At 40.8% G+C, this 27,128-nt stretch overlaps 1 protein-coding gene across 2 annotated transcripts in view; it reads right to left on the bottom strand.

The window, feature by feature from the left end:
• LOC140737361 (cytochrome P450 2C19-like) overlaps window positions 1–19,338 on the bottom strand; it is a 69,057-nt gene extending 49,719 nt beyond the window's left edge. For both annotated transcript variants that reach the window (XM_073063819.1, XM_073063818.1), the window contains exons 1-5: window positions 18,989–19,338; window positions 17,903–18,065; window positions 12,365–12,514; window positions 11,069–11,229; window positions 720–896 (exon numbers count right to left, since the gene is read on the bottom strand). In XM_073063819.1, coding sequence (XP_072919920.1) covers window positions 720–896; window positions 11,069–11,229; window positions 12,365–12,514; window positions 17,903–18,065; window positions 18,989–19,171 — 834 coding nt within the window. In that variant the 5' untranslated portion in view covers window positions 19,172–19,338. The remainder of the gene's footprint in view (window positions 1–719; window positions 897–11,068; window positions 11,230–12,364; window positions 12,515–17,902; window positions 18,066–18,988) is intronic.
• Window positions 19,339–27,128: the final 7,790 nt, after the last annotated feature.

Below are 27,128 nucleotides of genomic sequence, written 5' to 3'. Positions count from 1 at the left end.
ATGTGGGTTTCCTCCAGGTGCTCTGGTTTTCCCCAACAGCCCAAAGGTCAATTGGTCATTGAAAATCATTCTCTGATTAGGTTACAGTTCAGCAACATATGGGGATCAACAAAGTACAGTGTCCACACCAAGGTGAAGTTGTACCAGAGCTGTGTTGTGCGGGTCAGAATGTTGGTGTTTGAGAGAGAGTGACCTCGTCATTCCACACCATGATCTTCTGGAAGATCCTTCATATTTTCTGGCCAAGAAAGATCTCCAACCACACCCTACTCCTTCAGTGTCACCAAGAGGACATGGCCACAATCACCATGATTGTTGGAAATGGGCTGGGCACATGAAGAGAAGATTTGACAACGCCATCATCAAGACGGCACTTCATTGCACCCGTGAAGGGCAGAGGAAAGACAATTTGTTGCTGTACTGTAGATGCAGAAATGAGGACCCTTAACCACATCTGGGGCACAATAGAGAAGATGGCCAAGGACAGACAGAGATGGAGGACCTTCATTGCTGCCCTAAGCACTATCGGTGTAATGGGCAGAAAGTAACTAAATTGAATAAATAGACGGGCTGCTGGTTGGTGCAGCTCTCTGGGCCAGAAGGGCCTGTTCTGCGCCATGTCTCTAAAATAAAATAAGAAGAGAAAAGTTACTATCTTCAGTATATTTGATAGGACAGTGGGAAATGAGTGAATGTGAGAAGAAACTTGCTGCCATTACCTCATCCATCTTCGTGAGGAAACAGTCGATGTAATCCCTGGGGGAGTCTTTCTGGACAGTCTCTTTGTGACTTTGAATAGTTTTGGCCAGAAAACTTCTCAAGTGTGTGATATTTTGGAAGATCTTTTGGTGAGGTCCAGGCAGGAAATCCATGATCCTCGGGAAAGTGTTGTACAACTGCGAAACAAACACACCATTTTCACTGACATGGTGCTGTATTGGATACCTAATGCTCAGTTGAAAAAGTTCAAAGTTCAGAGGATATTTATTATCGAAGTATGTATGCAGTATTCTACCCTAAGGTTCTTTTTCCCCACAGACAGCCACAAAGAAAGCAGACCATGAAAAGTTTTCAAAGAAAAACATCAAAACTCACCCCCACATGCAAAAAATTTCACAAATACCAACAAAATATAAAGCACAGAATATAAAACACAAAATCTGCAGAGTGCAGGCATATTCAGTTCAGCTCAGTTCAATCTAGCACTGCGTCATTCGTTGCCTGCAAGCCTCCCTGATCAAAGCCACTGAAAATAGCAACAAAAAAACATGAAGTGACCAGAAATGTGAAATACAGAGTCCAATATACTTCCTGTATACCCATGACTGTATCACCACCCACAGCTCCAATCTGCTAATTAAATTTGCCGATGACACTACATTGATTGGCTCTATCTCAAACAATAACAAAGTGACCTACAGGGAAGAAATCATCTCTCTGACACAGTGGTGTCAAGAAAACAACCTCTCCCTCAATATTGCATAAACAAAAGAGCTGGTTGTGGATTACAGGAGGAATGGAGATGGGCTAACCCCTATTGACATCAACGGATCCTGGGTTGAGAGGGTAAACAGCTTCAAGTTCCTCGGCATCCACACCACCGAGAACCTCACATAGTCTGTACACACCAGCTGTGTGGTGAAAAAGGCACAACAGCGCCTCTTTCACCTCAGACGGTTTAGGAAGTTTGGTATGGGCCCCCAAATCCTGAGAACTTTCTACAGGGGCACAATTGAGAGCATCTTGACTGACTGAATTATTACCTGTTATGGGAACTGTACTTCTGTCAATTACAGGACTCTGTAGAGAGTGGTGTGGGCATCTGTAGTTGTGTACTTCCCATGAGTCAGGACATTTACAAGGACAGGTGTATAAAAAGGGCTCGTAGGATGACTGGACTCCCAGCCATTACAACCACAGTCTATTCCAGCTGCTACCATCCGGGAAGCAGTACTGCAACATAAAAGCCAGGACCAACAGGCTCCGGGACAGCTTCTTCCACCGGGTCATCAGACTGATGAACTCACGCTGACTTGAGTGTACTGTATATTGCATCGACTTCTATTAATTATAAATTATTATAAATTGCTATGATTGCACATTTAGATGGAGACGTAACGTAAAGATTTTTACTGCTCATGTACGTGAAGGATGTAAGAAATAAAGTCAGTTCATTTCAATCCAATCCACAAACTGCATTGATTAAACCTTATCCAAGACCCAAGACTCCAGCACAATCGTCTGGCAGCATCAACTAAGAAGGTGAGAGAAAGTCTTTTCAAAAGAAGGGACCTTCCTTTGGGAGCAGCAAGTGAAATGTAGGGGGGGAGGGAGAGAGACCGTCACACACAGACACCTTCCTCTGGCAGCTGCGAGTGAGAGGCTGCTAGATGGCACTGAACACCTGCCCATCTTCTGCTCTTGCCTCGATGATTTCAATCTTCCTTGACTCCTCAAATGGTGAGATCAGTGAGAAATTGAGTCAATTATGGGCTCGCGTCCCATCTCCAAGATTTTTGGCCTCGAGAATGCGAAGTGCCTGATCACTCAATTGGCCCAAAAACACACACCGTAGTGTAGATCACAGGCTCCAACAGTAGAAGAAACATTTGGAAGAAGAAGAAGGGGTAAAGGAAGCAGGTTAGAGGCAAGAAATTCACTTTGTCACATTTACATCGAAACACATTGTGATATTATTATCTCCCGCCAGAGTTCTTGGTCCTGGGCCAGTCTTTCAAGTTATCCCCAGGTATAGCCCATCTTCTTCCTCTCTCAGTGACGCGGTCTTTGGAGTTTCTGTAGCTCTGTGATTTTTATGAGATGGGGTTACTAGCGCCATACCCACCCTCCTCCTTTTGGGATCATCCAAGGCAGAGTTTCCATTTTCAAGATCTTTTTTATTAATTATTATTGAAGATTAACCATAAAACCATTAAGATAATCAAGTCAATATGTCATTATGTACAATGAAGAATTAAATTAGCAAATAACTGATTAACAAAGCTAAGCAATATATCAATAACAAGAAAAAATAAAATATTAAGAATATTTTTTGAATGAAAGAAAAGAAAGGAAAAAAGAACCCTTACTAAGAAAAAAAAACCCTACAAACTAAAAAAAAACCCAAAAAAAAACCTCATTGGGAGCACAACCCTGAAGCTATACAAAATACAAGCTTCCATAGAAGAAAGACATCAATCCACCAACTCAAATCCATTTAAGCAAAAATTGGAAGGAAACCATATTAATTAACTCAAATCAGATGATACTAGTGGGCAAATGAACTCCACCTTTTCTCAAAATCAAATCGAGGATCAAAAGTTCAACTTCTGATTTTCTCCAAACTAAGACATAGCATCACCTGAGAGAACCATTGTATCAAAGTAGGAGCAGAAGCATCTTTCCATTTCAACAAAATAGCCCTTCTGGCCAATAATGTAATGAATGCAATTACATGTTGGTCTGATAGAGAAATACCATGAATATATTGAGGGATTATACCAAACAGAACTGTCAATTTATTAGGTTGTAAATTAATTTTTTAAACTTTAGAAATTGTAGAGAAAATAGATTTCCAAAAATGTTTCAGTACAGAACACAACCAAAACATATGTGTCAATGTGTCTCAGTTTTACATCTATCACACTGACTATCAATATTAGGAAACATTTTAGACAGTCTCTCCTTTGTCAAATAGTAATGATGTACAATTTTAAATTGAATTAAAGAGTGACTAGCACAGATCAAAGAAGAGTTAACCAACTTCAAAATCCGCAACCAATCCTCTGCTATCAAGGTCATGTTAAGCTCTCTCTCCCAATCTTGCTTAATCTTAAGTGAAGGGTAATTGTGCTGTTGTAACAATAAATTATAAATTTTCCCAATAAAATCTTTCACTAAAGGGTTCATTTTTAAAATGAAAACAGGTCAGAATCCTGTATATACAGCAAAATTACTTAAATATTCTTGTAAGAAGTGCCTGACCTGAAGATATAGCAGGAAATGTGAATATGAGAGAGAGTATTTAGTCACTAATTTCTCAAAAGACATCAATTGGCCATTTTGGAACAGATCCATGAAGGATTAAATTCAACATGAGTGAATCTGCAGATGCTGGAAATAAATAAAAACACAAATTGCTGGCAGAACTCAGCAGGCCAGACAGCATCTATGGGAGGAGGTAGTGACGACATTTCGGGCCTTCCTGATGAAGGGTTTCGGCCCAAAACGTCGTCACTACCTCCTCCCATAGATGCTGTCTGGCCTGCTGAGTTCTGCCAGCATTTTGTGTTTTTAAGGATTAAACTCCTTTATTCTGTCAAAGAAAGGTAGGATCACTTAATGAAGGTTTAAATAAATAATTTCAATAAACTAAAAAGTTTAAATTTTTTAAGATTGAAAAAGTTACGAAACTCGAACCAAATTTGTAATGACTGCTTAATCACAGGGTATAAATTTAAATTAGTGATTTTGGCCAGTTGTACAGGTAGAGAAGCTCCTAATAATGAGGATAAGGGAAACTGTTTCACAGCATTCAATTCCAAATCAGCCCAAGGTGGTCATTCATTTTTATCAGCCCAATATAACCAAAAACACATATAACGTATATTAACAGCCCAATAATACATTCTTAAATTAGGCAAAGCAAGACCTCCATCCTTTTTTAATTTTTGTAAATGATATTTACCGATTCTTGGTCCTTTATTATTCCAAACAAAAGATGAGATAATAGAGTCAACCTTATCAAAAAACTTCTTAGTTAAAAAAATAGGGATATTTTGAAATACATATAAAAATTTTGGTAAAATCATCATTTTAACTGCATGAATTCGGCTGGCTAACAAAAGTGTAAGTGGATTCCATCTACAAAATAACTGCTTCATTAAATCCACTAAAGGAACCAAATTAGCTTTATAAAGGTCTTTATGATTTTTAGTAATAATAATACCTAAATATTTAAAAGAGTCCATAACTCTAAAAGGAGTATCATCATATATAGAAGCAGAATCATTTAGGGGAAATAATTCACTTTTATGAAGGTTTAGTTTATATCCCAAAAAATTTCCAAATTTGTTTAATAGTTTCAATAAACTAGGAATGGATTCTTCAGGATTCGAAATATAAACTAAGAGATCATCAGCATAAAGGGAGATCTGATGAATAGTCCCATTTATGAAAATTCCATGAATATCTTTAGCTTCCAAAGTGCAATAGCCAAGGGTTCCAACAGCAAATTAAATAACAAGGGACTTAATGGATATCCTTGTCTGGTACCCAGCGAAAGCCGAAAAAAAGGAGATCTACAATTATTAGTAATAACAGTAGCAATAGGGCTTTTATATATCATTCTGATCCACTTATTAAAATTAATACCCTAAGCTGAATTTCTCTAAAACGTTAAATAAGTATTTCCATTCAACTCTGTCAAATGCCTTTTTAGCATCGAGAGAGACAACACATTGAGGAGTCTTAGAAAAGGATGAATATATTACATTTAACAGTCTCTGAACATTAGAGAAGGAATAACAGTCCTTTACAAAACCTGTTTGGTCTTGAGAGATAATTTCAGCTAGAATATTCTCCAGATGATTAGTCATTATTTTTGAAAGAATTTTAGCATCCACATTTAATAATGATATAGGTCTAAATGAGGCACAGTCAGTAGGGTCTTTATCTTTCTTAAGAATTAAAGAAATAGGAGCTTCATAAAATGTGGGAGGTAACTCTCCTATCAAAAAAGAATCTTTAAGCATTTCCAACATATATGGAGAAAGCAATTTTTCAAATTTTGTATAAAATCCTACAGAATAACCATCCAGACCAGGAGCTTTACCAAATTGCATTAAAAAAAAATAGTTTTCTGAATTTCATTTTCAGTAATAGGAGCATCAAGCGTTTGTTGATCTTCAACAGAAATTTGAGGAAAATCGATCTTCTGTAAAAAGGCATTCATTTTAGAAGTATGAACTGGAAACTGAGATTTATAAAGTTCTATGTAAAAGTCTTGAAAATTTTTATTAAAATCCAAGCTCAGGGCATCGGGGGGAAGACATTGACATGGATAGAAAACTGGTTGGCAGATAGAAAGCAAAGGGTAGCGGTGAATGGGTGTTTCTCGGAATGGCACGTGGTGACTAGTGGGGTGCCACAGGGCTCAGTATTGGGACCACAGCTGTTTACGATTTACATCAACAATTTAGATGAAGGCAAGTTTGCTGATGATACTAAGCTGGGTGGCAGTGTGACATGTGATGAGGATGTTAGGAGAATTCAGGGTGACTTGGATAGGCTGGGTGAGTGGGCAGATACTTGGCAGATGACGTTTAATGTGAATAAGTATGAGGTTATCTACTTTAGGAGTAAGAACAGGAAGGCAGATTATTATCTGAATGGAGTAAAGTTAGGTAAGGGAGAAATACAAAGAGATCTAGGAGTCCTTGTTCATCAGTCACTGAAGGTGAATAAGCAAGTGCAGCAGGCAGTGAAGAAGGCTAATGGAATGTTGGCCTTTATTACAAAGGGAATTGAGTACAAGAGCAAGGAAATCCTCTTGCATTTGTACAGGGCCCTGGTGAGACCACACCTGGAGTATTGTGTACAGTTTTGGTCTCCAGGGTTAAGGAAGGACATCCTGGCTGTAGAGGAAGTGCAGCGTAGATTCACAAGGTTAATTCCTGGGATGTCAGGACTGTCTTACGCAGAGAGGTTAGAGAGACTGGGCTTGTACACGCTGGAATTAAGGAGATTGAGAGGGGATCTGATTGAAACATATAAGATTATTAAGGGATTGGACAAGATAGAGGCAGGAAATATGTTCCAGATGCTGGGAGAGTCCAGTACCAGAGGGCATGGTTTGAGAATAAGGGGTAGGTCATTTAGGACAGAGTTAAGGAAAAACTTCTTCTCCCAGAGAGTTGTGGGGGTCTGGAATGCACTGCCTCAGAAGGTAGTGGAGGCCAATTCTCTGGATGCTTTCAAGAAGGAGCTAGATAGGTATCATATGGATAGGGGAATCAAGGGATATGGGGACAAGGCAGGAACCGGGTATTGATAGTAGATGATCAGCCATGATCTCAGAATGGTGGTGCAGGCTCGAAGGGCCGAATGGTCTACTTCTGCACCTATTGTCTATTGTCTATCTTCATAATTACATGCTAAACTACTGTTTACCTTACAAATTTTTAAAATTCGTCTTTTAGCTCTAGCTGCTTTTAATTGAGATGCTAATAGCTTATTATTTTTATTCCCAAACACATAAAATTGACTTTTCAATTTAAGCAAATTTCTTTCAATAGGATAAGTTAATAATAAATCATATTGTGATTGTAGTTCAAGTCTTTGTTTGAATAAATCAATGTTAGGAGAGGTCGTGTAAACATTATCGAAGTCGTTCATCTGTTTTGAAATCTTATCTAACTCTGTTTTTGTCTGTTTCTTAAGCTTAGCTAAATAGGAGATTATTTGACTGTGTAAAATGCTTTATATGTATCCCATATAATCATTTTCAACACATCTCTTGTATTATTAAAAAGAAAAAATTATTTTATCTGAGTCTCAATAAATTTGACAAAGTCTGAACTTTGTAATAAATTTTCTGGAAAACGCCAAGGCAAATTTGCAATAACAACATCATTCAATTCAAAAGCTAAGCTTAAAGATGCATGATCTGAGAGAACGATAGCATCATATTCACATTTCTGGACTTTGGACAAAATCGGGGATCAGCTATAAAACAATTGATTCTTGAATATTTTTGTGAACATGTGGGAAAAAAAAGAATAATCTCTATCATTAGGATATAAATGTCTCCAAATTTCAACCAGGCCAAAATCAATTTAAAAAAGAGTTAATGAGTAATGCAGAACAACTCAGAAGCTGCTGATTGATTGAACTCTTGTCAATCAAAAGATTTAAACAACAGTTGAAATCACCACCCATTAACAACATATATTCAGTTAAATCTGGCAATAAAGCAAATACATTTTTAAAATAAAGAAGGATCATCTACATTAGGTCCATATAGATTAGCCAGGACAATTTTTCTATTACAAATTGTTCCTTTAACAATTAAAAATCTACCATTAATATCTGACACAATGTCTTCTTGGATGAATAACACATTAAATATATTAACAATAGATACTCCCTTTGTTTTGTTTTGATAAGTAGCATGAAATTGAAGGCCCTTCCACATTTTAAAAAATCTATTTTGATCGCCCATTTTGATACATGTTTCTTGAGCAAAAATTATATCGGGTTGGAATCGATTAATGATTTTAAAAGTCTTCTTGCACTAAATAGGATGGTTCCAACCACATACGTTCCAATTTACAACGTTTATCTGTTTAGTTACCATTTTTTAAATTTATTTTATTTAACACATAAATACACGCATACCAGCATGGGCTAATCAAAACTGGCGGTGATAAATATAACCATATACAAAATATATATGCTCCATATTGGGAAAAAATATATAAAAAAGAAAACTAAAATTAATCCTACAATTAATCTTATAACTCAAAACTAACCCCAGTCCTCCCACCACCCCGAAAAGCCCGAAATTCAGCAAAAAAAAAGCTGAAATGCATCCCCATAGAAGTAAAAGAAGAGGAAGACTCCATGAGCTGCCCATTTTATAATGTTAATTTTAAAAGCTTTCCTTAATTCCTCCCCCTGTTACAAAAAAAACACGGCCCTAAAAAAGGAAAGCCCTGCAGAGGGAAAAAAATGTTTATACTTAATCCTTAATAATAAGCTGGGGAATGCAGAAACAGTCTCCGAAAATGCCAAAACAATAAAATTAAACAAAGAGAAGAATGTCTATGTAATCTCTAATGAAGAAAAATCAGTGCCATTTTCCATTTAACTTACACACCCAATGAAAAACTTTTTTTAAAAAACTATGTATCTATCTACTAAGCCCTCCCAACTATGTATATATAAGAAAAGTCCTTATGAACTATTACTTAATTATTGGGGAAAAAAAAGGATAGAAACAAATAATCAAACTGGTTAACAATCTGCCCGCTGTGTTAATTCGCTCAGTAGACCAAACAGATTTTGGAAAAGTCATTCATCAGCCACATCAAAAAGTTCACATCTTCTTTAAATGGTCCATCGATCAAAGGACATCTTAAGCAAATCAGAAATCTTCAAAGCTTATTTTCTTTCCAAAATAACAATTATTCAGCAGACCTAAAACGATTCAAACCTCGGCTGCAACCGAAATAGAGTTAATATAGTCCAATGCGTCTTTGTGATCCAGAAAAACACGTGAAGTCGAATCTTTGGGAAATAATTTTAAACAGGCTGGATAGTGAAGTGATGGGAATAATCCCTTATGATAGGCTATCTTCATGGTTGGAACGAATTTAGACCACAGGTCCATAACTTCCCGTGGATAATCTTCATAAAAATGAATCTCGGAGCCCTTGAATTTAAAAACTTGTGTTTCCTTACATATTTTATGATTTGGTCTTTAACTTTGAAATGAAGAAAGCAGACCAAAACTGACCTTGGCTTATTTGGATCCCAAGATTTCGAAGTGAAAATTCTATGCACTCTTTTGATATCAGGAGGTTGAGGTAAAATATCCGGAAACAGAGATTGAAACAAGTTAGCAAAATAGTCCAATAAATCCCCACTCTCAGATCCTTCCTTCAGACCAACAATTCGAATACTATTCCAACGAGATCTTGCTTCCTTATGTTGAGACTTTTCCAAGCGGGCTGAAATACCTGCTATCTGACGCCTCGTCTCTTTAAGTTCAGAATTCAGGGAAATAATATTTTCCTGCACAATTTGAAAACTCTCATGCAACGACTTCAACTCAGAAGAGGTAGCATCAAGTTTTACTGTGTTGTTGTCTATTTTCCTGTCGAGAACCATCAGTGAATGTTCTAACCGCTCAGCCCAGACAGGGATTTCCCCTTTCCATTGCTGGATTCAGGAAACTGCTTTCCACTTCTTAAGGATTGTGACATAATAACAACTATTCCCCTCTAAGATCTAACAAATAAAAGTTAAAAATTCAAAGTTTAAACTGGGGAAAAGGAAGAATTAATCGCAGCCACACAAATGTGTGTCACTCCATAGGCAGTAGGCGGAGTCTCCCCATCCAAGGCAGAGTTGGTGTAATTATTGTTGCATTATTATTAAACATATGGTGCTGTTAGCATTGTTTCAAGTTCAGATATTATTCAACCATAAATGAATATCACCAAATGAAACCCCATTACTCTGGGACCAAGGTGCAAAACACAGTACCGACAGTCACACACAACAAAGCCACATATAGCGCATGTGTTGTTTAAATTGGCATTTGTTAATTGTAACACTCAGCTCTGTCAACCCACATTCGTCTAGGGGAAACCGTCATCTGCCCGCCAAACTGTGTCTCATGTTTGTGTAGATGCTGTGTAATAACCCACCGCCCCGTAAAACCCACAACGTAAAATATCAGGCAGTACACAATGTACGTTTAAACGATTACACCTTATAGATTTTACATGACTATGGGTTAGTAGAAAAACAAAAAATATAAAATAAAAAGGCACCAAGAATAGGGATAATACACAACACTGGAGCTCACGCAATAACCTCAATGCACCATTTGATTTCCTCTGAACTCTACGACCCTTGGACTGGGACCAACCACGGTGGTCTACCGGAGCGCTTCTCGCACATCCTTCCTCTTCACCTCTCCTTGCCGATCTCCCACACACCAACCCCGGTTCCCACATATACAGATAGAATAACATGACTTCTATTGGTTAGTTCCCCATTATCAGTAGTTATATCCCAAATATCACAGCTACAGAAAAACATTACCTCATTCATTAACATTACAGGGAAGCCATTTTATTATTAGCACTTAACAGTTAACATTACAGTTAGTATTCTGAGAACCCTACATTAATATTAAATGCACTCCCTCTATCTTGATGATAATTAATGTCAATCCTGAATCTCTCAATTTCACTGACACATTGACCACCTGAATCTACAATGAAAATATGTTCGCTCTTAACTTCAGTAACTCACAATCCACTGTAAAGAGACATACCTGTATCGAAGGGCTACTCAAACTGCTGATAATCTCTGCAATCAGCTCTGTCAGCCAGAAAAATTGTTTATCTTCATAATCAAATCGTTTTCCAAAGGTGATGGAACAGATGATGTTTGACGTTGCACCTCGCAGGAGAAAGTTTGGGTTGAAAGGTTCATCTGGTCAAATTAAAGAGGCCATTTAGAAAATCATAGCGCATTAAAATGAATTTTTGGGGCAGGTCTAAATGCTTTTTGGACATTAAACACAAGAGATTCTGCAGATCCTGGAAATCCAGAGCAACACACACAAAATGCTAGAGGAGCTCAGCAGGTGAGGCAGCAGCTATGCAAATGAATAATCGGTTGACATTTTGGGTCAAAAGCCCTTCATCAGGACTGGAAAGGAAGAGGGAAAAGCCAGAATAAGGAGCTGTGGGGAGGGGAAGGAGGACAAGCTAGAAGGTGATAGGCGAAGTCAGCTGGGTGGGGGCGGGGATGTTGAAACAAGAACCAAGCACTGGCGAGGAAATAATCTGTTAGGAGAGGAGTGGACCATAGGAGAAAGAGAAGGAGGGGGGCACCAGGGAGAGGTGAGAGGCAGGTTGAAGGGAGAATAACCTTCGACACCTTCTTATTCTTGCATCTCCCCCTTCCTTTCCAGTCCAGATGTGCGGTCTCAGCCAGAAACGCCGACTGGTTATTCCTCTCCATAGATGCTGCCTCACCTGCTGAGTTCCTCCAGCATTTTGTGTGTGGTGTTATAGATACTAAATACATCTCTGTTCAAAAGGTATCAGTTAGTTACTTGATACAGAACCAGTGAGGCCTCACTGGGAGTATAATGAGCAGTTTTGGGCTCCTTATCTAAGAAAGCATATGCTGACATTAGAGAGGATCCAGAGGAGGTTCACAAAAATGATTCTGGATTGAAAGGTTTGGCATATGAAGAACATTTGCTGCCTTTGGAACAGTATTCACTAGAGTTCAGAAGAATGAGGGGTGACCTCATCGAAATCAATCCAATGTTAAAAAGCTTCGATAGAGGATGGGGAGAGGATGTTTCCTTTGGTGGGGGAGACTGGGACCAGAGGGTACAATCTCAGAATAGAGGGATGTCCTTTTAGAACAGAGATTAAGAGGAATTTCTTTAGCCAGAGAATGGTGAGTCTGTGGTATTTATTGCCACAGGCAGCTGTGGAGGCCAAGTAATTAGGTATATTTAAGGCAAAGGTGGATAGATTAGATTCATAATTAGTCAGGGCATGAAAGGACATGGGGAGAAAGCAGGTCCTCGAATGTGGTAGTGACAAACCTTTCTTATTCCTGAAGCTTGTGACCAGGAACTGGGCTTCCTCCTGAATCCTCTCCTCAACGCTCTTTTTCCCCATTCCAAAATTCCTCAAGGTGCTGAGAGTGAATCTCCGAAGCTGCTTCCATCTCTCGTCACTGCTGAAAGCAACTCCTGCAAGAGAGATCTCAGGTTAACATCCCTTTGGAAGGGGATGTCTATTGTCTGAGGGCCAAACATTCTTAACCAGTTTCCCAATTTATTCTTTACCCTTCCTTACAACTGCCGAGATGTTCTGAGCTGCTCATCCCAGAGCTCATTCTTCTAGGTAGGAATTGCTACTAAAGAATTCCACAGTTAAATCAGCTGGTGTTCCTGGCCACCAAACACAGTCCAAGGTTTCCCTGATTAGATGTCACAAGACGAACAAACAGGAACTGTAAAAGAATTGGAGAGGTTCACAAGATTATCTCAGAAATTAAAGGGTTAATGTATGAGAAGCACTTGATAACTCTAGCACTGTATTTGCTGGATGATCTCAGGAATTGTAGGGTTAATGTTTGAGGTGCATTTGATAACTCTGGGCCTGTACTTGTGGAGTTTAGAAGAATGAGGATCTTATTGAAACATATCAAATATGGAAAGGCCTAGAGTGGACGCGGAGAAGATTTGTCTCTTTATTTATTGAAATTCTGTGCAGAATAGGTCCTTCCAGCTCTTCAATCACATCACCCAGCAGTCCCTCGATTTAACCCTCACCTAATCACAGGGCAATTTACAATGACTAATTAACCTACGAACTCAACACCATCATTGGACTGTGTGAGGAAACAGGAGCAACCGGAGAAAACCTACGCAGTCATGGGGAGAACATACAAACTCCTTACTGTTAGTGACGTGAATTGAAGCCGGATCACTGGTGCTGTGAAGCATTGTGCTAACAACTACACTACCATGCTGCCCATGGTAATGATGTTGCCTTTATTGGGGGAGTCTAGGACCAGAGGTTACAGCCTCAGAATAGGACATCCCTTAGAACAGAGATGATGAGCAACTTCTTTAGCCAGACAGAAGTGAATCTGTGGAATTTGTTGCCACAGACAATTATATATTTAAAGGTACAAGTCCAGATAAAATGAAGCAGATAAGATTTAATGTGCGGCTCAAATCATGGTGTAGGTTAGAGGGGCATAGGTTTATGGGACATTTGGGCATCTTTTGGGGCTGATGGAACCTGTACCGCTGGGACTGGTTGCGTTTGAACTGGAGGGGCACTAATGTAGTGGGCAGGCGTATGCTTCAGTTAGCTGAGATCTGTTTACACTAGGGAATGAGGAGCAGGGTACTAGGAAGAGGCCGGGCTCAACTGTTTAAACATCATCGTGGAGAATAACATATTAGGACATAAACCAACTATAGGCTTCAAAGATATAAAAATCAGTCAGAATAGGAAGAAAAACTTCAGTAATAGACTGGGGATGGCCTGTAAAAATGCAAGAACTATTAAGAATAAATGAGCTGGAATTACATGCTAGTGTGTATAAATATGATACAACAGCAATAACTGAACCTGGCTGACCTCAAAGGATGGTGATGAATATAGTATTAAAGAATATACTTTGTTTCGTAAAGATACGCAAGATGGTAAAGTAGACACATACATAGGGAGAATTTAAACATGAGGCTCCTTGTGATCGGAGATGAATCGAGACTTAGTGAAGCAACCTGGGTGAAAATTGAAAGCTATAAGGATAAGGAAATAACATTGACTGTATGTTATGGACCCTCTCGTGCTGATAGTGACTTTAATAAACAACTATCAGAATATTAGAAAAGCAAGTTCTGAGGTGATATTATAGTTATGGGTGACTTTAATTTCCCAAGTGTTGAGTGGGAGAACCCAGTGACTCAAGAATTAGAGGAATGTGAATTCATTGAGTTATAATGATTGTTTTTGACCCAATGTGTAACTGCACTAACAAGGAGGAAGGCCTGTCTAGATTTGATATTCTGTAACAATCATGATAGAATTTTGAGCATGGAAGTCGTTGAGCTTTTAGGAACAAGCAATCATAATATTATTAGTGTTGATGCTTTGTGTAAATATATATATCAGTAAAATCTAAAAACCATTAAACTGAATTTCAGAACGGCAAAGTTGGTGCAGATGCATCAAAGACTTCAGAAGGTAAACTGGAAGGAACGGCTTGACATTGAGTCAGTTGAGAAACAATGGGGTTGATTTAAAGAGGTATTACACACAGTGTAGGAAATGTTCCTACCGAAGGCCGGGAGAAGCAATAAAAACAAAAGATCAAATACATGGATAATTAAAGATATACATAAAATTATTGAAGAAAAGACAGCTATATAAAGAATAAATAAAAGAAACCGATTAAGTTAATCGTAGTGCATTGAAAATATGAGAGCTATAGTCAAGAGGGAAATTCGGATTACCAAAAATCAGGTTGAGAAGGGTATTGCAGATAATGCTAAGATTGTCTCCTCTCATTCTCCAGTGTTCCAAAGAATAAAACCAGGCCAGGTTACTCTCTCCCCATACTCACGCCCTCTAGACCTGGCTATATCCCATAACGATTCTCTACACTCCTTCCAGTTGAAACCACATCTTCCCTTTAACAAGGTGACCAAAACTGTACACTGTCCTCCAGGTGTGGCCACACTAACAACTTATACACCTGTGATATAATATCTGTGTTGTTTCAACTTTTGTAAAATACTGGATGAAAATCTGACAGTTCCAAGTGACACTTTAACTCTTCGTGAGTTCACAGCATGTAGAGTGTCTGTACAAGTTAAACGCTGTAAGTTTGTTAATGTCAAATGTCAGTGCATGATGCTACCATTTGCTGATAGTGGCTGGATTTTTTCCTGGCCTCAGGCACCAACACATGAGAACAAAAGACCAAAGAGTTCATCTGTCTCTGTGTCTCAAAGCTTGTGAAAGTCCTATCAAAACCATGCTGATTTAGTGGCATGAGAATAAACGATTGAAGAGTTTGTCTATCTCTGTGTGTCTCTCTCTACACTTGTGGAACCCCTATTTATTGGGAGATCTTTCGCTTGGTTCGTACACAAGGACCTGACTGATGAAGGCCAGTGTGAGAGCCTCAGGGCTCACACCTCCAGGTTCACGATCAGTTATTATCCCTCAACCATCAGGCTCTTGAACCAAGGGGGACAACTTCAGTCACCTCATCACTGAAATTTTTCCGCAACTGAGGAACTCATTGTCAAGGACTCTTCATTTCCTGTTCTCAATATTCCTTATTTATTGATTAATATCATTTCTTTATTTTTGTATTAGCACAGTTTGCTGTCTTCTGCACTCAGGTTGAATGCCCAAGTTGGTGCAGTCTTTCATTGGTTCTGTTATAGTTCTTATTCTATAGATTTTTTTATTGAGCATGCCAACAAGAAAATTAATTTGAAGGTTCTGTATGGTGACATGTATGTATTTGAAAATAAATTTACTTTGATCTTTGACTTTGGAGCAGCACTTTATGTAGATACTAGATACAATTACTGCAAATACCATGAGATATTGGTAAAGAAACTCCACCAAATGGATCCTCAATTTCCTCACTTACAGACCTCAGTCACTACAGATTGGCAACATCTTCTCCAGAATCAGTTTGAATTTTGAATCTTTTTTTACCACCGTGTCCATCTGTGATGCAGTTTTCAACAAACAGCGTACTTGTACTCCTAGACATGAGAAAATCTGCAGATGCTGGAAATCTAGAGCAGCACACAGACACAAAATGCTGAGGGAACTCAACTGGTCAGGGAGCATCTATGGAAAGGAATAAATGGTGGACATTTTGTGCCGAGACTCTTTATCAGGACTCTTTGTACTCCTAAGGCACATTTTGCCGGTGTCTAGTTTTGTTGTCCTGTGGAACATTGCGGGCATGTTAGTGTTGGAATGTGTGGCAACATTTACATGCTGTCCCCAGCTCATCCTTGGGTGTATTGGCTGTTAGCACTAATTATGCATTTCACGGTATGTTTCAATGTTCACACGATGAATCTGAATCTGAGGTCCTTCTATTCCACCACACTCCCTAGTGTCCTTCCATTCATTGCACAGCTGCTTGGATATACAGTATATCAGTATTCCTTCATCAACATCTTCATTATGTGACATGTCATATTGATATAGGCAATCATGGTTCCTTCACCATAATTGTTCTTGGCAAGTTTTTCTGCAGAACTGGTTGTCATTGCCTTCTTTTGGGCAGTGTCTTCACAAGATTGGTGAACCCAGCCATGATCAATATTTTTCAGAGATTGTCTGCCTGGTGTCAGTGGTTGCATAACCAGGACTTGTAATCTGCACCAGCTGCTCATACGACCAACCACCACCTGCTCCCATGGCTCCCAGCCCTTACACCTCCTTTGGTAGAGAGGTATCTCAGCCGTGATACCCACATTCATTGTCACGTTCTAAATCCTGGAACACTCTTCTCAGGCAGCATCGTGGAAGTAACATCAGTGTACAGGATTCTCAGCGCTATCTTCTCAATGGCTTGGGTTTCCACCGGGTGCTCTGGTTTTCTCCCACAGTCCGAAGACATATGGGATAGTAGGATAGTAGAACAGAGGGAGCTGAGAATTCATTTAAAGTGGTTGCAAATGTCGAGAGAGTTGTGAAGAAAGCTTTTGGCACATTGGTCTTCTTAAATCAAAGTACTGAGTAGAGGAGGTGAGATGTTGTGTTGAAGTTGAAGATGTCAGTGAGCCCTAATTTGGTGTACTGTGTACAGTTTTGGTTACCTACCTAGAGGAAAGATATAAATATGATTGAAAAAGTACAGAGGAAATTTGCAGGGACGTTGCCAGAACTGGAGGACCCGAGTTATATGGAAAGATTCAATAGGTTAGGAATTATTCTTTGAAATGTAGAAGATTGAGAGGAGATTTAATAGAGGTATACAAGATTATGAGGGATATAGATAGAAAACATGCAGTCTTTTCCCCCTGAGATCGGGTGGGACTACAATTAGAGGTTATTGGCTAAGGGTGAAAGGTTGAAAAATTTAAGGTGAACATGAAAGGAAACCTCTTTAGTCAGAGGGTCAGAAGAGCGTGGAATGAGCTGTCAGCGCAAGTGGTGCATGCGAGCACAATTTCAATGTTTAAGAAAACTTTGGACAGGTACATGTGTGGTAGGGGTACTGAGGGCTATGGTCCGGGTGCAAGTCCTTGCGAATTGGCAGATTAAATGGGTTGGCGCGGACTAGAAGGGACGAAGGGCCTGTTTTGTGCTGAAAACTTCTATGAATCTATTAATTAGTCATTGTAAACTGTCCTGTGATTAACCTAGTATCTGGGCGGTGCGGCTCCTTGAGCCCGAAGTCCCTGTTCCACGCTGTTATTTCTAAATAATAAATTAAAATTATAACTAAAAACGAACAGCAAGTGCCGTCTCTTTCAGCAGTATTAACAACCGCGGCGTATAAGTAACAAATATATTCAGATTTCAATAGAGCGGAAGCAGCAACAAAATAACTCGAGTTAAATTAAAAATTCTCTTACCATAGCCCTCTGTAATTTTATCCATGACGGGTATGAGATATCGGCCGCTGAAGTCATACCCGTGGCCAATCAGGGCCTCTCTCATCACTTCGGCACCACACACCACCACTGCAGGGAAGCTGCCGAACCAGAAGGTGAACACGGGGCCATACTGCTCACTCAGCTGTGGTGAAACAAGGAATGCATATTGTTTTTTAACATTTTATACTCCATACGAGGTTTGTCAATCAATTTAGCTAGAGCAGAGATAAGACCCACAGCAATTTTCCTTTCAGGGACCAAACGGCTTAGGCACAGAACTGTATTTGTCAATAGCGAACGGATGACGAGTTTGTAAAACTGGCCGGAGAAAAGGAATTTTGGAATGGTGAGGGTGGAATGCCCTGGGACGGGTGGCAGAGAAGGAGTGCCAGGGGCAGGGGTGGCGTGGGTGTAGACGTATCCAGCTTTGAGACCCCAGGCAAGGTGATCTGATTCCAAACAGCTGGTTATTGATCATTACAGAACGTCTGTGGTGCTTCCCACACCCTCCCCTCTTCCTTCCCCTTTCCCAACCGTGACTTCCCCTCCCACTCTCAGTCCACAATAAAGACCCATATCAGAACCAGGTTATCATCACTCACATGTCATGAAATTCCTTCTCTTTCTGCGGCAGCAATACAATGCAATGCATAAAATCACTACAGTACTGTGCAAAAGTCTTAGGCACCCTAGCCATATGTATGTGCCTGAGAGTTTTGCATTGTACTGTTCAATATCCAGGTCGCAAACAAGAGAGAATCAGCAGGTGTCCGAAACCCGAGCAACACACACAAAATGCTGGAGGAACTCGGCACCTCTGGAAGAGTACAGTCGACACTACTCTTTTCCATAAATGCCGCCTGGCCTGCTGAGTTCCTCCAGCATTTTGAGCGTGTCGATAATAGCGAGATACAGATTATTTGATGCCGCGATTTACTTTGGAAAAACATCAGCCCTCACGCAACTGCTTCGGCTGTTTTGTCAAAGAAAGCTACCTCGAGTGGAGGAAGTGTTAATAAAGAATTCTCTCGATGTGTAATTTAAATATTCAGACGTTGTCCCTACCTTGATGAGGGATTTGTGGGGTGCTTTGAAATCCAGTTGGAACAGGTTGCCGACGATCGGGAGGGCAGGAGGACCCGGGGGAAGCCTGCCTTTCTGCCGCTGGTTGTTTTGAAAGAATCTCACCAGAAGCAGGACGCTCAATAAAACAACCAACAAAGTTGTCAGCGGTTCCCCAAAACTCATGGTGACAGAGTACGCAGATTCTGGAGAAAAAGCTAGAGAGGCTGTATCTCCAAATTCACAGTTGTACCACTTTCACCAGATTCAAACAGTAAACTACCCTTAAATTAAGGGCAATTAAAGTCCCGATTGAAGTTCACACTCGCTGACGACTTTTATACATTTGGGTCAGTCTCATTATAGACCGCCCTTTGGAGTTCTTATGCATGCTTTATGTCAGTGGGCGTGAGTTATGTTCTCAACAAATAAAACTATCCAGAATTGAAATGACCTTCAAAAGGCTGACAATTCCGAATCACCTTCTTTGTAAGGTAAAAGTTTGGTAAACCAGACCCAAGCTGCTGAGAATTCCTCGGGCATGTTTGGAGTGACACCGTTAGAATATATTGATTCCATGCATTCCGTCTAATTTCGACTCCATTGTAATGCTGAAAGTTCAAATTAATGTTACAACAAAAATTCATCTATGTCACCATATACAATCCTGAAATTTGTTTCCGCAGGCATACTAAGCAAATCTATAGAATAGCAACTATAACAGGATCAATGAAAGATCAACCAGAGTGCGGAAGACAACAAACTGCAAATGCAAATACAAATAAATAGCAATAAATAACGAGAAAATTGTATAATGAGATAAAGCGCCCTTACTGTGAGATTGTTGATTGTGAGAACATCCTGATGATGGGGCAAGTGAGTGTAGTTATCCCCTTTTATTCAAGAGTCTGATGATTGAGGGACAGTAACTGTTTTTGAACCTGGTGGTGCAAATCCTGAGTCTCTTGTACCTTCTACTTGATGGCAGCAGTGAGAAGAGATCATGTCCTGGGTGGTGAGGATCTCTGATGATGGATGCTGCTTTCCTACAACAGCATTGCAAGTCGATGTACTCAATAGTTGGGGGGAGGCTTTACCCGTGATGGACTGGGCCGAATCCACTACCTTTTGCATGACTTTTCCATTCAAAGGGATTGGTGTCTCTTGCCAGGATATGAGGCATGTTTTGCACGTTCACCAGCAGCAGCAGTGGAGAGGCAGGCTTCTCCTGGGTTCCTCCACCCTCTGATTGCTGTCAAGATTGTTTAATGTCATTTCCTGAACATGCGTAAAGGCAAACAAAATAATTGTTACTCCGGCTCCGATGCACTGCAACAAAAACCACAATAAGATACAGAACACAGCCCAGTCCATCACAGGTAAAGCCCTCCCCACCATTGAACACATCTACATGAAACATTGCCGCAGGCAAGCAGCATCCATCATCAGGGACAACACCACCCTCCCCAGGACATGCTCTCTTCTCGCTGCTGCCATCAGGAAGAAGGTACTGGAGCCTCGGGACACACACCATCAGATTCAGGAACAGTTACTACCCCTCACCCAGAAGGTTCTTGAAACAAAGGAGATAACTTCACTCAAAGCAACACACACAAAATGCTGGAGGAACTCAGCAGGTCAGGCAGCATGTATGTATAAACAGTTGACATTTCGGGCCAAGACCCTTCATCAGGACTGGAAAGAAAGATGAGAAATCAGAGTTGGTGTGGGGAGGGGAGGAAGAAGTACAAGGTGACAGGTGAAACTGGGAGGGGGGAAGGATGAAGTGAAGAGCTGGGAAATTGATTGGCGAGAGAAATTACTGGACAAGTGGGAATCTGATAGAAGAGGACAGAAGACCATGGTAGAATGGGAAAGAGAAAAGCATCAGAGGGAGTTGATGGATCCCAGGAAGGATACGTGGCTTTGGCTGTGGGTCAGTCAACTTCAGTTGCCCCATCATTGAAATGTACCCACATTCAATGACACTCCATCACATGCTCTCCATATTTATTGCTTATTTATTTATCATTTTTTTCTGTTTATATTTGAATAGTTTGTTGTCTTCTGTACTTGGCTGAATGCCCAATTTGATGTGATTCTGTTGTGGATATTGTAATTTTATTATGAATTTATTGTGTATGCCTGCAAGAAAATGAATCTCAGGGTTGTATATGGTGACATACTGTATATGTATCTTGATAATAAATTTACTTTGAACTTTGACTTTGGGACAGAACTTCATGCACTGGAGGCAAGTATTGCATATACCGTGAGCTTTTGGAGTAAAAACTCCACTAAGTGGATCCTGGATTTCCTCACTTACAGACCTCAGTCACTACAGGTCAGCAACATCTCCTCCACAATTGTTTTGAACTTTGATTTACAATTGAAAATATGTTTGATGTCAACTTGGATCTCATTAAATCAGTCCAGGTGTCCAGACAGAAAAAGTAGAACCACTGTATACGTTGGGTGTCAGTATATACTGGTGAGGAGTAGCCTCAAAATATGAGTGAGAAAGCGGGTGGAGTTTTGGGTAGTTCAAAGTACATTTATTATCAAAGTATGTCTACTGTATACAACCTTGAGATTCATCTCCTTACAGGCAGCCACAAAACAACTAAACCTGAAGGAACCCATTTGAAAAAAGGCTGTCAAACACCCAACGTGCAGAAAAAAACAAATGGTGCAAACAATAAAAGTAAGCAAAAAAAATTCAGAACTGAAGTTTGTGAAAGTAAGTCCACAGCCACAAAGCCAGTCATCACTGCAGCCAATACAGGAGCCCATTTCAGCCTCAGTTCAGCACAGATACGGGTAAACCTCGTGAAACAGTGAGCTGAGCCAGCCTGTCCCTCACTTCCAGCTCCAACACCCTGACCTTTTCAACCTGGCCCAGTACCTATATCATCCAAACCTCAGATCATTCGTCACTCTCAGACCTGAGCCCTGCCGTTTCCATATAAACAGAAAGATTATAAAGATTAATACGTGGCTGAGAGGATGGTGCAGGAGGGAGGGCTTCAGGTTTGTAGATAATTGGGCCTTGTTCCAGGGAAGGTGGGATCTGTTCCGAAGGGACGGCTTACACCTGAACTGGAGCGGTACTAACATTCTTGCAGGGAAGTTTGCTAGTGCTTCTTGGGGGGGTTTAAACTAAATTTGCAGGGGGCGGGGATCCAGAATGTGAGAGAGGATAGTGAGAGGAAGAATAAAGGACAGGTGGGGACTACACGGTTCCAGAATATTAAGTGTGTAGTAGAGAAAGGTGAGGTGGAACAAGTGATAAGGAGGACACATGTACAGAGGGATGGTCTGACGGAACATGGAGTTAAATGTGCAGAAAGAATAACTAAATTTAGGAAGGACAACAAAATTCTAGGGGCGTATAGCCCGATGGGAGTTCGGGGAGCTGGGTTAAGCACAATAGGCAGCGATTCAAACAGAGAGAGGAGAAATGGGCTAAAAATTCTATATCTGAATGCACGAAGTGTCAGAAATAAGGCGGATGAGCTTGAAGCTCAGGTGCGAATGGGTAACTATGATGTTGTTGGGATAACAGAGACATGGCTGCAGGGAGATCAGAACCTGGGAAATGAATGTACAAGGGTATACGTGCTATCGTAGGGACAGAAATGTGGGCAGAGGGGGTGGGGTGGCCCTGTTGGTGAGGAATGAGATTCAGTCCTTTGCAAGGGGGGACATAGGGTCAGGAGAAGTAGAGTCTGTGTGGATAGAACTGAGGAGCAGTAAGGGCAAAAGGACCCAAATGGGTGTTGTCTACAGGCCACCAAACAGTAGCATGGATATTGGGTGCCAGTTGAATAGGGAGTTAACATTGGCATGTGGCAAAGGTAATGTCGCAGTAGTTATGGGGGATTTCAACATGCAGGTGAACTGGGAGAATCAGGTTGGTGCTGGACCACAGGATAGGGAGTTTGTAGAGTGCCTACGGGATGCATTCTTGGAACAGCTTGTATGAGAGCCGACCAGGGACAAGACTATTCTGGATTTAGTGTTATGTAATGAACAGGATTTGATAAGCGATCTTGCAGTAAAGGAGCCATTAGGAGGTAGTGATCATAATATGATAAGTTTTTATCTGCAATTTGAGAAGGATAAGGGCAGCTCGGAGGTGTCAGTGTTGCAGTTGAACAGGGGAAACTATGGAGCCATGAGGGAGGAGCTGGCCAAAGTTGACTGGACGGATAGCCTAGCAGAAAAGACAGTGGAACAGCAATGGCAGGTATTCTTGGGAATAATGCACAAGATGCAAAATCAGTTCATCCCCCAGAGAAGGAAGGATTCAAAGGGGTGAAAGGGGCCACAGTGGTTGACAAAGGAAGTCAGAGATTGCATAGCATTAAAAAAAAGGAAGTATGACAGAGCTAAGGTGAGTGGGAGGACAGATGATTGGGAAGTTTTTAAGGAACAACAGAACTTAACTAAAAAGGCAATACGGGGAGAAAAAATGAGGTACGAATGCAAGCTAGCCAGGAATATAAAGGAAGATAGCAAAAGCTTTTTTAGGTATGTGAAGAGAAAGAAGATAGTTAAGAACAATGTTGGGCCCTTGAAGAATGAATTGGGTGAAATTGTTATGGGAAACAGAGAAATGGCAGAAGAACTTAATGAGTACTTTAGATCTGTTTTCACTAAGGAAGACACAAGCAATCTTCCAGATGTATGGATGGGCCAAGGACATAGGGTAACAGAGGAAATGAAACAGATTGACATTAGAAAGGAAACGGTGATGAGTAGACTGATGGGACTGAAGGCTGACAAATCCCCAGGTCCAGATGGTCTGCATCCTAGGGTACTAAAGGAGGTGGCCCTGGAAATTGCGGATGCATTGGTAATCATTTTCCAATGTTCCTTAGATTCAGGATCAGTTCCTGAGGATTGGAGAATGGCTAATGTTATCCCACTTTTTAAGAAAGGAGGGAGGGAGAAAACAGAGAACTATCGACCTGTCAGCCTGACATCGGTGGTGGGGAAGATGCTAGAGTCCATTATTAAGGATGAAATAGTGGCATATCTAGATAGCAGTGATGGGATTGGGCCGAGCCAGCATGGATTTACCAAGGGTAAATCATGCTTGACTAATCTGTTGGAGTTTTTCGAGGATGTAACCAGGAAGTTAGACGGGGGAGATCCAGTGGATGTAGTGTACCTCGATTTTCAGAAGGCATTTGATAAGGACCCACATAGGAGATTGGTGGGTAAAATCAAAGCTCAGGGCATCGGGGGGAAGACATTGACATGGATAGAAAACTAGTTGGCAGATAGAAAGCAAAGGGTAGCGGTGAATGGGTGTTTCTCGGAATGGCAGGTGGTGACTAGTGGGGTGCCACAGGGCTCGAAATTGGGACCACAGCTGTTTACAATTTACATCAATGATGTAGATGAAGGCATTGAGAATAACATCAGCAAATTTGCTGATGATACTAAGCTGGTTGGCAGTGTGACATGTGATGAGGATGTTAGGAGAATTCAGGGTGACTTGGATAGGCTGGGTGAGTGGGCAGATACTTGGCAGATGACGTTTAATGTGAATAAGTGTGAGGTTATCCACTTTGGGAGTAAGAACAGGAAGGCAGATTATTATCTGAATGGTGTAGAGTTAGGTAAGGGAGAAATACAAAGAGATCTAGGAGTCCTTGTTCATCAGTCACTGAAGGTGAATGAGCAAGTGCAGCAGGCAGTGAAGAAGGCTAATGGAATGTTGGCCTTTATTACAAAGGGAATTGAGTACAAGAGTAAGGAAATCCTCTTGCATTTGTACAGAGCCCTGGTGAGACCACACCTGGAGTATTGTGTACAGTTTTGGTCTCCAGGATTAAGTAAGGACATCCTGGCTGTAGAGGAATTGCAGCGTAGATTCACGAGGTTAATTCCTGGGATGTCTGGACTGTCTTACGCAGAGAGGTTAGAGAGACTGGGCTTGTACACGCTGGAATTAAGGAGATTGAGAGGGGATCTGATTGAAACATATAAGATTATTAAGGGATTGGACAAGATAGAGGCAGGAAATATGTTCCAGATGCTGGGAGAGTCCAGTACCAGAGGGCATGGTTTGAGAATAAGGGGTAGGTAATTTAGGACAGAGTTAAGGAAAAAATTCTTCTCCCAGAGAGTTGTGGGGGTCTGGAATGCACTGCCTCAGAAGGTAGTGGAGACCAATTCTCTGGATGCTTTCAAGAAGGAGCTAGATAGGTATCTTATGGATAGGGGAATCAAGGGATATGGGGACAAGGCAGGAACTGGGTATTGATAGTAGATGATCAGCCATGATGTCAAAATGGTGGTGCGGGCTCGAAGGGCTGAATGGTCTACTTCTGCACCTATTGTCTATTGTCTATTGATACACTTTACTTCTTGAAATGCAGTGTGGGATAAGCCCTTCCGGCCCTTTGAGCTGCAGAGCCCGGCAATGCCCAACTTAACCCTAATCATGGGACAATTTACGATGACCAATTAACCGACTGAATGGTATGTCTTTGGACGGTGGGAAGAAACTGGGTGGCGCGTTAGCATAGTGGTTAGCACAACGCTTTACAGTAGAAATGACCCAGGTTCAATTCCCACCCCTGCCTGTAAGTCTACCTGTGACTGTGTGGGTTTCCTCCACGTGCTCCAGTTTCCTCCCACAGTCCAAAGACGTACCAGTTGGTAGGTTAATTGGTCATTGTAAATTGTCCTGGATTAGGTTAGGATAAAATCTGGGGATTGCTGTGCAATGTGTTTTGAAGTGTCAGAAGGGCCTATTCCATGCTTTATCTCAATAAATAGTAAAACAGGCCCTTTGTCCCATCTAGTACATGCTGAACCATTTAAAATGCCTACTCCCATCAACCTGCACTAGGACCACAACCCTCCGTACCCCTGCGATCCACATACCTATCCAAACTTCTCTTAAATGTTGAAATCGAGGTCGCATGCACCACTTGTACTGGCAGCTCATTCCACACTCTCACCACCCTTTCAGTGAATAAGGTTCTCCTCATGTTCCTTTTAAACTTCTCAGCTTTCGCCCTTAACCCATGATTTCTGGTTGTAGTCGCACCCAACCTCAGTGGAAAAAGCCTCTATACCCCTCATAATTTTGTATACCTCTATCAAACTCTCACGAATCTTCTACTTTCCAAGGAATAAAGTCTTAACCAATTTAATCTTTCCGTCTAACTCAGGTCCCCCAGTCCCGCAACATCCTTGTAGATAATCGTGAAGATAATGAAGTTCAATTTGTATTGAGAGTGAGTAAATTTTGAACAGGTGGATCCTGTCATTTTAATAATGGGCTTAAACATCATAGAGAAGTAGTCAAATTGTATCTACATTCCACTATTTGTATGGTTCAAAGGTAAATTTAATATCAGAGAATGAATACAGCACACAGACTGAAATTCGTACTCCTCACAGACATCAACAAAACAGGGAAACCCCATAAAATAATAGAAACATCGAAGCCCCAGAGACCCTCCCAACTCCTTTCACACAAGCAGCAGCAAAAGCATCAATCCTCCCCTCCCCCCAACTCGCAACAGCAGAAGAATCGATTCCCTCCCCCCCACTCCTGCATGTGAGGAGCAGCAGAAACACCAAAGAGTCTGTTAATCAGGAGTCCATCAAACTACAGTTCACAAATCAGCACTTTGGTATCTCAGACAGGCTCTCCAACCCCCACCCCACACTCCCTCTAACCCTCCCCCCACCTCCCATCAAACTACAGGTCACAAAACAGAAAGTCAGATCATAAGACCATCAGACATACTGTAAGTGCAGAATTAAACCATTCGGCCCATCTGCTCTGCCATTCCATTGTAGCTGATTTATTTTCTCCTCTCAACCCCATTCTTCTGCCTTCTCCCTGTAACCTTTGACACCACTATAAATATAACCAAACATTTGACCTTTACAGCCACCTATGGCAATGAATTCCACAGATCATCACCCTCTGACTAAAGATATTCCTTCTCATCTCAGTTCTAAATGGACGTCCCTCAATTCGGAGGCTGTGTCCTCTGATCTATGGAATGTTGAATGGTGTCAACAGAGTGGATGTGGAGAAGATGTTTCCTATGGTAGAGGGATCTAAGACCAGTAGTCCCAAAAGAGAGCAAAAAATAAGAAAAAAAGC

Source organism: Hemitrygon akajei, chromosome 12 (genome assembly GCF_048418815.1).
Source record: "Hemitrygon akajei chromosome 12, sHemAka1.3, whole genome shotgun sequence".
Classification (NCBI taxonomy): domain Eukaryota; kingdom Metazoa; phylum Chordata; class Chondrichthyes; order Myliobatiformes; family Dasyatidae; genus Hemitrygon; species Hemitrygon akajei.
This window is presented reverse-complemented; position numbering and strand designations above follow the sequence as displayed.